The sequence below is a fragment of the Naumovozyma castellii genome, chromosome 2 (assembly GCF_000237345.1).
Source record: "Naumovozyma castellii chromosome 2, complete genome".
NCBI lineage: Eukaryota > Fungi > Ascomycota > Saccharomycetes > Saccharomycetales > Saccharomycetaceae > Naumovozyma > Naumovozyma castellii.
In genome coordinates this window covers 1,033,377-1,047,391 of record NC_016492.1, presented here as the reverse complement: position 1 = coordinate 1,047,391, position 14,015 = coordinate 1,033,377, and the positions used below count along the sequence as shown (strand labels likewise).

Sequence of the window (14,015 nt, the reverse complement as noted above, 5' to 3'; positions counted from 1 at the left end):
GATTCCCTAGGTCGAAAAAGGCAGTCATTAGCATAGAACTAACTTTCAATCAACTGATAGATATAAAAAGTAACATACTTTTCTTTGCGTCATTGTTCTAGCCCCTATTGAAAAACAATCACTAAAAAGCGCAGGACTTTCCTTTAAAGGCAACAGTAAATTACAAGTCAAATTACAGATAAAGAAAAGAAAAATGCTGAAACCGACAATAGAAAAGATAGAGGTAGCTGAAACAGAATTTACGACAGTAAAAAAGTCGCCGTCATATCTACGAAGATTGTTACACACAGCAAATTTACTATCTAAGAAATTGGACTCCCTGGGAGTGGAAGCTACAGGTATTGAGCGTATATCTCCCTATGAGAGAGGTTCAAAGAGAAAGCAGTTCATTCATGTTGCTGGATATTGGTTAGCTGCAACTGGTTCCCTTTCATCGATGTCTTCATTCCTTCTGGGGCCCTTATTATTTGGTTTAACATTTAATGAGAGTATGGTATCCGGGATAGTATCCATGGCCATTGGTTGTCTTGTTGCAGCATATTGTTCCATTATGGGTCCACAATCTGGTTGTAGACAAATGGTCACTGCTAGATATCTATTTGGTTGGTGGTTTGTTAAATTTGTTGCTCTGGCAGCTATTATTGGTGTGATGGGTTGGTCCGTAGTTAATTCAGTCGTTGGTGGTGAAATGTTAGCATCCATCTCCAATGATAAAGTTCCATTATGGGTCGGTGTTTTGATCGTCACCCTTTTTTCGTTTTTAGTTGCTGTGTTCGGTATTAAGCAGGTCTTGAAGGTGGAAACTTATCTATCGATTCCTGTTTGGCTAATGTTTATTCTACTTTACATTTCTTCAAGTGACAAGTATCATTATATTGACGATTTTAAGAGTCCCATTCCTGATCGTCTAACCTTAAAGGGTAATTGGTTAAGTTTTTTTTCGTTATGTTACAGTATTACAGCTACCTGGGGATCTATTACGGCTGATTATTATATTTTGTTTCCTGAAGACACATCTAAGTTCCAAGTGTTCATGTTGACATTTCTAGGAACTGTGGTACCTACCTTATTTGTTGGTGTATTAGGTCTTTGTCTATCTACGGTAGCTGCCACATATGAACCATGGAACGACGACTACAACAAATATGGTATGGGTGGATTATTACATGCCGGATTTAAACGTTGGAATGGATTTGGTAAATTTTGTGTAGTGGTTTTACTTCTAAGTTTAATCTCCAATAATATTATTAATACGTATTCCGCAGCGTTTTCGGTACAACTTGCTAGTGTTAAAGCAGCCAAGGTACCGCGTTGGTTTTGGTCCATCGTTTGTATGATTATCTGCCTGGTTTGTGCATTGGTAGGTCGTAACCATTTCAGTACCATTTTGGGTAACTTTCTACCTATGATTGGGTATTGGATTAGTATGTATTTCATACTGTTATTAGAAGAGAATGTTATTTTCAGAGAGTATTTCCATCATTTATACTATAAGGAATTCCCAGAATTTGATAAGAGCAAATCTGGATCTGACACCACTGAGGGTGAGGAAGAAGAGGAGTTCGAACCGCTAGAGCCTGTGGTAGGAAACTCAACAGCATTGCAGAATAATTTTGAGAATAATAAGGATAAGACTGATAGTACAAAAGAGGCTACAATTACAAACATTCACCTATTAAAAAGGAGGCATTTAGCTACTAGTCATAAATACAATTGGAACAAATGGGATGATCCAGAAGTACTGACACATGGATACGCCGCAACATTTGCATTTCTTTGTGGTGTTGCCGGTGTTGTCGTTGGTATGGCACAAGCATATTGGATTGGACCCCTTGCAAGAAAATTTGGTGAGACCGGTGGAGATATTGCTATGTGGTTAAGTATGGCATTTTCAGGGTTGGTATACCCTCCATTAAGATATTGGGAATTACGTAGATATGGCCGCTAGGAAATATTATGCCATATTACTGCAACCTTTTCAGTTCTACCATCTGAAACGGAAAAGGTGAGCTTCCCTAATTTTTCAGACTACTAACTATGTACCTCTAATGGATGCATCATTTATAATGAGATATTGGTAGAATAGATCAGAACTTTGGTGAAGGACTTCAGAAATTATTAAACTGGGTAGAATTATTTGCTTAAAAAAGTTTCATCGATGCTTTGCTAGCGGAATTGTATTCCTATATTATATATGTATTTGGCAATTTTTCTAATCTGTTTTTCTATGAACTAGTTTTTTATCTATTTATAGGTAAAGTTTGCTGAGCGTCGTAAGGCTTGACATTCGGCTTCTCCTGGTAATGGAGCCGGAAAGAGAGCTGGGGGAATGGAATCATAAATAAGTTCGACAGATTATACATTAAATTAGAATTTATTTCAATTAAAATATAAGGTTGCAATAACTATAAAACTAACTAATAAGTTTTGTTTATTACTTTTTCATTGTAACTTGGAGGTGGGTTTCAAATTTTAAAAAATATCCATGGGGGTCTTTAATTTATTCTAACTGCTCAGGTCCAAAAGAGATCAAACGCCAATACGTAACTGATTACGTAAAAAGGGTACCAAGTCAGAGGGAGACTAATAACGAATATTTTGAACAGAACTTTAGTTGACATCCTAAAGTAATACTGCTTTCCGTTAGTAAAGAACAGTTGCAACTATAATCAGACAAAATTTATTAAGAATGGACTCAGGAAAAAGCCAGCAACATAGAGTTGGAGAAAGCACTAATAACCAAGATGGGAAGTATTGCAAACCAACATATCCATTATCAGTGACTAACCCAGGTGTATATGGCAAAATTTTGGGTGTTCTTCTCTTTATCCAATTTAGCTTAAACTTAAATCTTCAAATGACGTCGCCAGGAGATTTCCTTCAACGTGTTGTTGTCATCACAAGCCAATTTCTAACATGCATAACATCTTTTAACTACATGGGGCTCATAATATATAATAAAGAAGCACCTAACACATCTATCATTAAGATGGATTCACTTGTACGGTCCACATTTGTTGTGGGTTATATATATACGGGTACAACACTACTTTATAGGCATGGGATTTTGGAGGGTTTATCCCCATTTCTGACTAAATTTTTAAGAACTTTAGTGAGACTTTTGATTAAGTGCATAGCTGAAGTACTTACAAATTATTGAAGTTGGGTAAAGTTTCTCCAGAAGCAATCGCAACGTAGAATTATTATCAGAACACGACTTACTTCTCGCTCTATCAGCAAAGTATTGCTTTTGTAAACGTTTGCCTCTCATAGGTATTTTGTTTAATTGATTTTGATCTCTATATAAAATGATTACCATAAATAAATAATGTTATATTCTTCTAAATTGTTAATAGTGTTATATAGATAACGATCCTACAAAATTTTATCTCTCAGCTTTTACACCTTTTCAACCAACAAGTATTCTTCAGTTTTGGTAACAAAGGTAAATCTTGTGGTTATTTTCAAGTCAAGCATATACAATTCCTTCCCTGACTGGTAAATAGCCTGGTTCATAAACTAGAACTTAAACAAGAAGTGAAGAACCCTCACTTGGAAAAATAAAAAGTTTGAGCGAAGCAAGAAATTTAAATCAGGAAGAAATCCCACTAGGTTTTCTTGATTTGTTTGGATCTTGGTGATAAAATGAACTTTAATATTCTCAATTTGTGGTTAAGCTATTCAGATTTATATGGAAGTGTATACTTTTTAATTTTACTGCACTAATGGATTACGTAACGATAGATGGATTATGCGGCGCTAAACGCAACTATTTTAAACAATAGACGTTAGTTGGAAATAGTACGTGACTGATAAGTACTCATTGTACTATTTTCCATCAAGTCCCAAGAAGTAAAGTTTAAAATAGTGGTAAACATGATTTCTCAAATTTGACTAAAGATGAACTCAGTAATGGAACCACAAATGAATCAACAACGACTGCAATAAATATACAGGAAACCAAGAAAACAGTATATCATTACTCTGAAGCAATGAATTCACTTGCCGTATATGCCAAGACATTTGTTTTTCTTCTATGACTTCAATCCGGCCTGAAATTACATTTTCAAAATAATATCACTATATCGTTAGCGTCAACTTTCTTTCGTTATCGCTAGCCAATTTTTGACGTATCTGTCATCTTATGACCACATTTAATATCTTCAGCGTAAACAAAAATTCACAAGAAATCCATTGATAAATTTATTTCTTTTTGGGCAGAAGGTTTGTCTTAGGATGTTTGTTTACTGGGACGTTATTTCTTTATAGATTTGATAAGTTGAAACTTTTGCTAGTATTTTTGCTTGACTGTTTCTTAACTTTAGGCAGCGTTCCGATTGAGTGCCTCCAAACTTTAGTGAAGAAATTTCCCAATTATTAAAGCTGTTCTATTAAAATAGATCCTCCAGATTTTAAATTGCTTACTGCTCTGTGCAAGGGCCAATCGTTGTATATATGTCACTCCTTTATTTTTGTCTATATTCAAAAATATTGTTAATTTTATTCCATATTATACAAACTACCAAGTTGTTTAACTCAAGTTAATTGTTGCAGTTTGTCGTTAGTCTTCTCATATGCATGATGTCCGTCGTGTAGAAAGAAGCGCGATGGAGTCGTACTGTATGAAACTGCATTACAAATCAGTAATTATAAGTAGCCATTTTGGTTCTTGGCTATTACATCCTTTGAATATTGATTACACTGCCTTAAGCAATCCGGAACACCTTAGCCAATGTGATTATCATTACGCTTTGCCGAGATCATCCCCATAACATAAGCTAAAAAAATTATGTAACTGATTATAACCCCCATGAAACCTCTAGGAAATAATTACAAAGAAGTATGGACTATCAATCTTATTCAAAATGGAAGGGGAAAGTGAGACACCAAGTTTACCGTTACGTTATTTCCCACCCACCAATCAAGTCCGAGCTGGGGGATCTCGGGCTGAAAAATTCAATAAGGAATAAGGAAAAACAATACTGGTTTTAAAGGATTTAAAGAAATAAATGACTATTGTTGTTATCTATATAACGTTTTAATTGTTTCAATACACACTTCACTTTTATTTAAAACAACTGGTTGATACTAATTATTACCATTTCATTTTACCGAGGATAATCAAACAAAGTATGTGTCACGTTGAGAGGTCTTCTCGAAAGTTTTGGAAAAAAAAGGAACAGCAATCTACCAATCTACAAGCTAGGTATACTCGGTCTTTTTAGACTAGCACTCGAGAGACATGGTATCCAACATGTTTGTGTTTATGGCATTGGAGCTGGTTCCTATCTTCCCACTACTTGAAGGAATCCAAACACGGTTATATCGGTTATTCAACCTTACTAACGATAATATATTACAATAGAACCCATTAAAGAATATGTTAGCTTTACGTCCAGCAAGTGTTGCCAGAATGATAAGGCCAGCAACCAGAACCTTTTCCATATCAAGAATTATTTTACAACAGGCTCAAAAGAAGGATGTTACCGTTAAGACAGCTCAAAATTTAGCTGAAGTTAATGGACCAGAAAGTTTAATTGGTCAAGGTGCCAAGAAGGGAGAAGTTCCAACTGATTTGGATCAAGCTACCGGTTTAGCTAGATTGGAATTGTTAGGTAAGTTAGAAGGTATAGATATCTTCGATACGAAACCATTGGATTCCTCAAGAACTGGTACCATGAAGGATCCAATTATCATTGACTCCTATGATGATTTCAGATACGTTGGTTGTACAGGTTCTCCAGCAGGGTCTCATACTATTATGTGGTTGAAACCCACTGTCGAACATGTCGCAAGATGTTGGGAATGTGGTTCCGTGTACAAGTTGAACCCAGTCGGTGTTCCTAATGAGGATGGACATAGTCATTAATGGATTATGCAGCCTTTGTCTTACTATCCACCTCTTTCTCTGTATTACTTTTTTAACGGTATAAATTATTTATTCATATAACTCTCAAACTAAACAAACATACGACACTCACATAATCTGGCCCTCTCTGTTAGCTGAGATACAAACCCAAGTTGTGACTGTCTGCACCCGTGCATCCTTCTACACCCAACCATCTAAATTAAATATTCTATTTTCATTTTCCAAATTTCCAAATTTCCAAATTTTTCAGCCAGAGGAAACGCACGCAATTTAGGCTGGAAACCCCGCTGGGCTCAACTAAGCGAAGATTCAGTCTGTGAGAGCACACCCAGTGAGTTTCTTGCTGGCAACCTTAGATACAAATTTCATATCCATATTATTAGTGTTACTGTTATTATTAACTGGTAATTGCTTAGTTATTAGGGAAAAAAGAACCATAGTCTTTAATTAGTATGTGAACCGCCTATACCATGGGATGATTACAGGATGGAGAATTAGATACACACAACCGCAGGAATGAACCATACCGACACAAAGCCATAAACCAGTTTGAAAATAATGAATATTTAAGCAGAAAAATAATTGTGGAACAAACATATTATGTGTTGAAGCACCAATCACAGTAATGTAGTCATCCGAACGTATTCCCTACTTTTTACATGATTTACTAACAATGAATTGTAATTCTTAATTTTTTTTCCACAGTTAGTCAATATGCCAAAGAAGAGAGCTTCCAACGGTAGAAACAAGAAGGGTAGAGGTCACGTCAAGCCAGTTAGATGTGTTAACTGTTCCAAGTCTATTCCAAAGGATAAGGCTATCAAGAGAATGGCTATCAGAAACATTGTCGAAGCTGCCGCTGTTAGAGATTTGTCTGAAGCTTCCGTCTACGCTGAATACGCTCTACCAAAGACCTACAACAAGTTGCACTACTGTGTCTCTTGTGCTATTCACGCTAGAATTGTCAGAGTTAGATCTAGAGAAAACAGAAAGATCAGAGCTCCTCCACAAAGACCAAGATTCAACAGAGATAACAAGGTTTCTCCAGCTGATGCTGCTAAGAAGGCTTTATAAGTCCTCTCCTCGTCTCTCTAATTAAATTATATTAAATATTAATTAAATTAAACAAAATCAAGTCAACTAAATTTAAGATTTTATTCTATAGAAATATATTTATTTTAGTTACAGATTATGTAATATGACACTCCATTACCCTGCAATGTTTGGCCCCCTCAAAAAAATACCAATTTTTAAAGGATAGCACATTATGATAATTCATGAGATCCAACGCACATGACGACGTTTAACTACATCAATTGTTCATCCCAAGACACATTACTATTCTCCCTGAAGACATATTGTAAGAAGTTTTTGTCCCATTGAAATAAAAAACTTATTTAGTTCCAATATTTTTAAAAACTTCATCCAAAGTGAATAAAGGGTACTACTGTTACAAATTTTTATCTACGACGGAGAAGTGATAATGCCACAACCAATAGAGAACTTCGACTTCAAGTTTAGTCAATGTTTTGGTGATAAATCTGATATAATCACCACAGAGGCTGATGTTATAACTGCGGTAGAATTTGATCATTCTGGTGATTATTTTGCAACAGGTGATAAAGGTGGCCGTGTTGTTTTATTTGAAAGAAATAAAATGGCAAAGAATTGTGAATATAAATTTATGACTGAGTTTCAAAGTCATGATGCTGAATTTGATTATTTGAAATCTTTAGAGATTGAAGAGAAAATTAATCAAATCAAATGGCTGAAACCGGCGCAAAGAGCTCATTTCTTACTAAGTACTAATGATAAAACAATTAAACTATGGAAGGTTTATGAGAAGAATATTATGATGGTTAGTGAGAATAATTTATCTGATCAAATTGTGAGGAAGAATTCAAATGGGTCAAGTTCATCCATGCAAGCCATATTATCATTATCGGATCTAAAATTGCCACAATTGGTTCCACATGATAAGATCATTGCTGCGACACCGAAAAGAGTGTATGCTAATGCACATACTTATCATATTAATTCAATATCTCCAAATTCTGATCAGGAGACATTCATCAGTGCCGATGATTTAAGGATCAATTTATGGAATTTAGATGTACCTGATCAAAGTTTTAATATAGTAGATATTAAACCTATCGATATGGAAGAACTTACAGAGGTAATAACATGTGCTGAGAATCATCCACAAGATTGTAATTTATTTATGTTCGCATCATCAAAGGGGATAGTAAAATTGTGTGATATGAGGCAAAATGCTTTATGTCATGATAATAATGCAAAAGTATTTGAAGAATATACTGATCCAATCAATCACAATTTTTTCACGGAAATTACCTCTTCGATATCAGATGTTAAATTTAGTCCCAATGGACGATATATTGCCACGAGAGATTACCTAACGATTAAACTTTGGGACATCAATATGGATAATAAGCCTTTGAAGACTATTAACGTACATGAACAATTAAAGGACCGTTTGAGTGATACTTATGAGAATGATGCCATATTTGATAGATTCGAAGTACAGTTTAGTGGTGATAGTTCAACGTTAATGACCGGTTCATATAACAACAACTTTATGATATATCCAAATGCAACCATAAAACATGACATGGACGTCCATGGAATAGTCAAAGATTTCAATGGTACACATGATGTGACTGGTGGTAATCTGATTACAGATGATGTGGGAATTGAAGTAGGGAATGCCGTTACTCCACCTGAATTAACCGATCCACACCATGAAGGGGGGAACGAATTGGATGAAATTGTATTACAAGCAAATAAGACAGCTTTTAGGAATAAAAGGTATGGTTCTCTAGCACAAAGATCGGCAAGAAATAAAGAATGGGGTGATGACATTGATTTTAAGAAAAGCATATTACATTTCTCATGGCATCCAAAGGAGAATAGTATTGCCATCGCTGCAACAAATAATTTATTCCTATTTTCTGCATTGTAAAAGGACGAATTTATAAATATAATTAATTCTATCTTATTTGTATTATTCAATTTCAATTTCAATTTCAATTTTGTTTTCATTTTATATTCCCGAATATATATTTATGTATGATATTATTTTTAAATAAATAATGGATCTTAAGGTCCATATGAAATCACTTAGTCATCATCATGGTTTATGTGTCTATTAACGACAGGGTTCCAGAACAAAGTCTTATCACCATCACCCCAAAAATATGGCTTTTGTCTCATATTTTGGAATTCGTAATCCTTTGGCCATTCAGAATCTGGAACATGTTCCAAATGCTTTCTATGTTCGTAATGTTCCTTTTCGACAAACCATGTATTGACCCCAGTTAAAAGGATAGCAGGGACAGCAACCCACATGGTAATCTTCATCCATAATTTCGAGGTATCTTTAGCATGGTTTTCAGTAGCCTCTATTGAGTCTCTGAACGCCTTTGCAGCAGCTTTGTTTGGTGCACCGAAAGCTGGTTTCAAAGCATTTGGTGGTAATGTAGCGTATCTTCTTATTAGACTTGTTCTAAGCATACTAAATTGTAAATTTGATCTTATATGTATTTGGATACCTTGTTTGACAGTAAGGGTAAAACGATAAACTGTATTGTAATGTATTAAGGCCGAGGTAATTCGAAACCTATTATATTATGTTTTCAATAGATTTCCCCTTATTAAATTTTATTTTATATTTTTCACTCTATCGATAAACCCGGATTTCCTTTCGCGTCACAAAATGATTGGTCCCCGGTCACGTGAATGTCGTGTTCTTAGAAAAAGCACTATAAAGTACAGCTATTACAACTTTATACTTAAGCATGGCCTTCAGCATTGTCAATCTAATTCTATCATTACTATCATGAGAAAAAGAAATCTCTTTGGAACAACTTTTGTAGCTCCACTACAGAAATTAGTGACACAGTCATTCCTTTGGAGTTGTAATTAGTTTTCAAGTGTTTGTTACGTCTAAGCAATAACTGTTACTTCTTATATTTCTTGAATAGGTAGCCTGCTTACGGAATTTGGATAGCATATATCAAATTGTGACGCGTGACGGGCTACCACCCGTACACCGCGTATGTTCTTATTTTTGATGTATTTTTTAACACGATTCAATTTGAGAAAAGAGTAGTGATTTCACAATCTTTTAAGTTGATAGCTAAAGGTAAACATTTTCTACACCATTATATGAAGCAAAATGGGCAATCATTAGTGTATTAGGTGAGGTTGTGTTAGGTCGTTCGTCGCAATTTTCATTTATTCAAATTCATATTTATTGACTTTGAAATTCGACCTTAGAACGTTGATATTTGTGATTGAAACTTCTTTTGATTCCCTGACTTAATCCCGTTCATATCCTTCTTGTGCCATTTGTTCGGATTTTTATTAGAAGCTATGAACTTATCATATTTCCGCTTGACATCCATTTCATGAATACATGTTCCAGAAAGTTGGTTACCAATGGTTAGCCATCCCGGTCTAATGTTATGATCCCTCCCAAAGATTTCCAATTTCCTAGCATGAGGCCCCACTAATCTTTCTATGATTCCATATAATTCATCAGGTTTTCTACTTGTCTCTCTGGTGGTGGAAACTATTAGATCAATATCTATATGTTTGTTGATCCACTGTGGATCCCCCTTAACCCCCAACAATAGATGTTCTTTAGAATGGTTTAACCAATGTCCCGTTCTCCCAGTAACAATGGTTCTTCCCAGTTGGTTTGTTTTGATCCAGGAAAGTTCATTTATAACTTTATACCCCCAGTTTGCTAGGGACTCCTTCCCTAATTCGATGGCTCTCCCAGTGACCCACAAAAACAATATGCCTTCATCTTGCAAATGGTTCAAGGGAAGTTGTAATAATTCAATATCATTACATGTCCCGTAGGGTAAATTCATATGGATATTCCATGCAGGATCTGCAATGACAACGGAAAACTTACCAATAATATTGAAGTCAAATTTTCTTACGTCACATCTAATCCATTGTGGTGGTGCCTGTTCCTTTATTACTAATGAGGAACAATTTCCATGAGTATAAAACGGAATCTTTAGACTTTCTGATTTAATTTTAATGTTTTTGGCATGAGTTTCTCTGGTTACTTCATCAGTAAGGAACTCTGGAATATATTGCAGATAATGAAGATATCTACAAGAACCTAATTTGTGACAGGTATCTAAATATGAACAATCTCCCAATGTAAGATCAGTTTGAGGTTTCAAATTAGGGACATAATGAATCTTGGACTTCAAACATGCCATGAATTGTGGATTTTCAATTTCATACTTGGATAATTTAGACCATTGCATAGAAACAATTTTGTTATTTACTATGTAGACTGTGGATGCCAATATCGAGGAGTGTTGGTGATCTCTACACGTGGAGATATACTCTATTACTGGTGTAATTTCTTTGGCCCTTTGACGAGCTAGTTCATATGATGCTGGTTCTGTTTCCAAGATTTTATTAAGTTGATTGGAAAGTATTTTATGTTGTTGGTTGTTGCTTGAATGTACTGTGGTCATAGATTTCTCGAAGTCTAAGATATTGATTAGTCTTTCTAAAGTGGAAGTATTACCGACCTGTTCTTTCTTTTTGTTACTATTCTGTTGCACCTGGTCATTGCTGCTTTCCTGCCTTTTTGTGTATAGTTCATAAAGGGTTTTCAGAGGGAATACATCGATATATTCTAATAATTCATCCACTTGAGATAACAACGGATTCTCTCTCTTAAAGCTCAAAGATCCTGGGGCAACCTCGGAGATGAATTTCAGATCATTTACAAACTCCTCAAAGCTTATTAGTTGTTCATGAGTTGGTGGCTCGATGTGGTTATTCTCCATCTGTATCAAATAGATCGAGTATATGTCTCTTAAATGGCCTGATAATGGAACTTTGAGTAGTTCTGCGTCGTTTTCCATTAGGAACTGAACTAGTGGCAGATTCATTGTACTGTTGTGTGTCATATCTGTTATTCCTTATGTTTACTGCTTTGATTGGTGTTTTAATCTTTTTCAAATCAGAGTGTATTGTTGGTCTTTTATCTTTATGTTTCTTGCCTGGCGAGATTTCATACATGTCACATTTTTTTAATATTTAAGATCTGCTAGATTTAACAACTAAGGATGCTTTCTTTATTCCATGTAAAGAGTTACCATTTCTTTAAGAATATAGTTATATATATGCTAACTTTCCTGTATCTGCATTTACAGGTATTTTTATTTCTTAATCTCTAAGTATTCTTAACTACAAAATATTTTCATGGCTATGGGAGCCATGTCCACCAAATTAATGGTCAACACTTTTCGAAGAATTCGCTAACATACTTTTCAAATAATATACTACATATTCGAACAGAACTTGCGTATCTCATCGATTTGTGCTACCTATGTGCTACCATTCTGACACAAATCGTCATCCGCGATCTTTAATTTTCTAAAAGTAAATACAAGAACAATAATAACAAACAGCATTGGTACATTCAATTTCTACAACAAGCAGGATAGAGAGTACTCATTTGTTGTATTATAACAACGGATAAATATGTCATCCACCTTTGCATATGACTCCAAGACCAAGAAGGAGCAGCCTCAATTTGAATACGAGTTCGGATCCTCCTACACTCCAAGAGTCTCATACCATTTCAATCCAAAGGTATCTAACTACCACTATGGTGTTCGACATCCAATGAAGCCATTCCGTCTCATGCTTACCGATCATCTTGTGTCCTCATATGGGCTTCATAAGATCATGGACCTTTATGAGACTAGAGAAGCTACAAGGGAAGAAATGTCACAATTCCACTCTCAGGACTATATCGAGTTTTTATCCAAAGTGACACCAGAAAATCTATCTAAGATGCCCAGGGGTACCCTTGAAAAGTTTAACATAGGAGATGATTGTCCCATTTTCCAAAATATTTATGATTACAGCACACTTTACACAGGTGCTTCGTTAGATGCATCGAGGAAATTGATTAATGATCAATCGGACATTGCCATCAATTGGTCCGGTGGGTTACATCATGCCAAGAAGAACAATCCATCTGGATTCTGTTATGTTAACGATATTGTTTTATCTATACTGAATTTACTAAGATATCACCCAAGGGTCCTTTACATTGATATTGATTTACATCATGGTGATGGGGTGCAAGAAGCATTTTATACTACAGATAGGGTATTTACCATTTCTTTTCATAAGTTTAATGGTGAATTTTTCCCAGGGACAGGTGATTTCGATGAAATTGGATGCGCCAAGGGAAAACATTTCGCTATGAATGTCCCATTAGAAGATGGAATTGATGATGATTCCTATATTAATCTATTTAAATCGATTATTGATCCACTAATAACGGCATATAAGCCAACAGTCATTATTCAACAATGTGGTGCAGACTCGTTAGGGCATGACCGTTTAGGTTGTTTTAACTTAAATATTAAGGCACACGGTGAATGTGTAAAATTTGTTAAATCATTCGGTATTCCCATGTTAGTGGTAGGTGGTGGTGGTTATACGCCGAGAAATGTCTCAAGACTCTGGACATATGAGACAGGGGTACTCAATAATGTGCTTTTACCAAGTGAAATACCCGAAGAAATTCCTTTCAGAGATTCGTTTGGGCCAGATTATTCTTTATATCCAGTCCTGGATGATCTTTACGAAAATAAAAATAGCAAAAAATTTTTGGAAGATATAAGAATACGATCTTTAGAAAATATAAAATATTTACAGGGAGCTCCAAGTGTTAGAATGGATGCTGAATTGATTCCAACCCAAGATATAACCGGACTCACACAGGAGGAGGAAGAAATACTGAATGAATTGAATCAGGACGATGCAGAATGGCGACTGGCCAAGATTGAAAAAGAAAATAACAGAATAAGTGAAATCATGTAAAGATTTATATATTTTATCTACAATACATCAGCATTAATTAATATCCCATTCCATATTATATAAAAGTCAACCTGCCTCAATTTAGTTCTCCTGCCCTTAAGTAGTGTCTTAACACGTGAAGAATAGATAGAAAGCACGAAATATGCGGTTGTGTACGCATAGCACGTAGTGTCACATATTTGTTGAGTAGAAGGCGCTTTTTATTTGGAGGAAACATTCTTCAATGTACGAATGATGTGTTTAGTTT

The 14,015-nt window shown here is 35.2% G+C and overlaps 7 protein-coding genes across 7 annotated transcripts; 5 read left to right on the top strand and 2 right to left on the bottom strand.

The window, feature by feature from the left end:
- Positions 1-193: 193 nt before the first annotated feature.
- TPN1 (Tpn1p) lies at positions 194-1,948 on the top strand (the record flags this gene model as incomplete). The annotated part of the gene is made up of 1 exon (XM_003674962.1): positions 194-1,948. The coding sequence occupies one exon, from the start codon at positions 194-196 to the stop codon at positions 1,946-1,948; it is 1,755 nt and encodes a 584-aa protein (XP_003675010.1).
- Positions 1,949-2,689: 741 nt separating this feature from the next.
- On the top strand, positions 2,690-3,160 carry NCAS0B05530 (uncharacterized protein; the record flags this gene model as incomplete). Its single annotated transcript, XM_003674961.1, has 1 exon — positions 2,690-3,160. One exon carries the CDS (start codon positions 2,690-2,692, stop codon positions 3,158-3,160), a length of 471 nt encoding a protein of 156 aa, XP_003675009.1.
- Positions 3,161-5,380: 2,220 nt separating this feature from the next.
- Positions 5,381-5,869, top strand: COX4 (cytochrome c oxidase subunit IV; the record flags this gene model as incomplete). The annotated part of the gene is made up of 1 exon (XM_003674960.1): positions 5,381-5,869. One exon carries the CDS (start codon positions 5,381-5,383, stop codon positions 5,867-5,869), a length of 489 nt encoding a protein of 162 aa, XP_003675008.1.
- Positions 5,870-7,352: 1,483 nt separating this feature from the next.
- On the top strand, positions 7,353-8,849 carry CDC55 (protein phosphatase 2A regulatory subunit CDC55; the record flags this gene model as incomplete). Its single annotated transcript, XM_003674959.1, has 1 exon — positions 7,353-8,849. One exon carries the CDS (start codon positions 7,353-7,355, stop codon positions 8,847-8,849), a length of 1,497 nt encoding a protein of 498 aa, XP_003675007.1.
- A 158-nt stretch (positions 8,850-9,007) lies between these two features.
- Positions 9,008-9,400, bottom strand: COX13 (cytochrome c oxidase subunit VIa; the record flags this gene model as incomplete). The annotated part of the gene is made up of 1 exon (XM_003674958.1): positions 9,008-9,400. One exon carries the CDS (start codon positions 9,398-9,400, stop codon positions 9,008-9,010), a length of 393 nt encoding a protein of 130 aa, XP_003675006.1.
- A 761-nt stretch (positions 9,401-10,161) lies between these two features.
- Positions 10,162-11,835, bottom strand: IME4 (mRNA (N6-adenosine)-methyltransferase; the record flags this gene model as incomplete). Its single annotated transcript, XM_003674957.1, has 1 exon — positions 10,162-11,835. The coding sequence occupies one exon, from the start codon at positions 11,833-11,835 to the stop codon at positions 10,162-10,164; it is 1,674 nt and encodes a 557-aa protein (XP_003675005.1).
- A 577-nt stretch (positions 11,836-12,412) lies between these two features.
- HOS2 (histone deacetylase HOS2) lies at positions 12,413-13,768 on the top strand (the record flags this gene model as incomplete). Its single annotated transcript, XM_003674956.1, has 1 exon — positions 12,413-13,768. One exon carries the CDS (start codon positions 12,413-12,415, stop codon positions 13,766-13,768), a length of 1,356 nt encoding a protein of 451 aa, XP_003675004.1.
- Between the last annotated feature and the right edge of the window lie 247 nt (positions 13,769-14,015).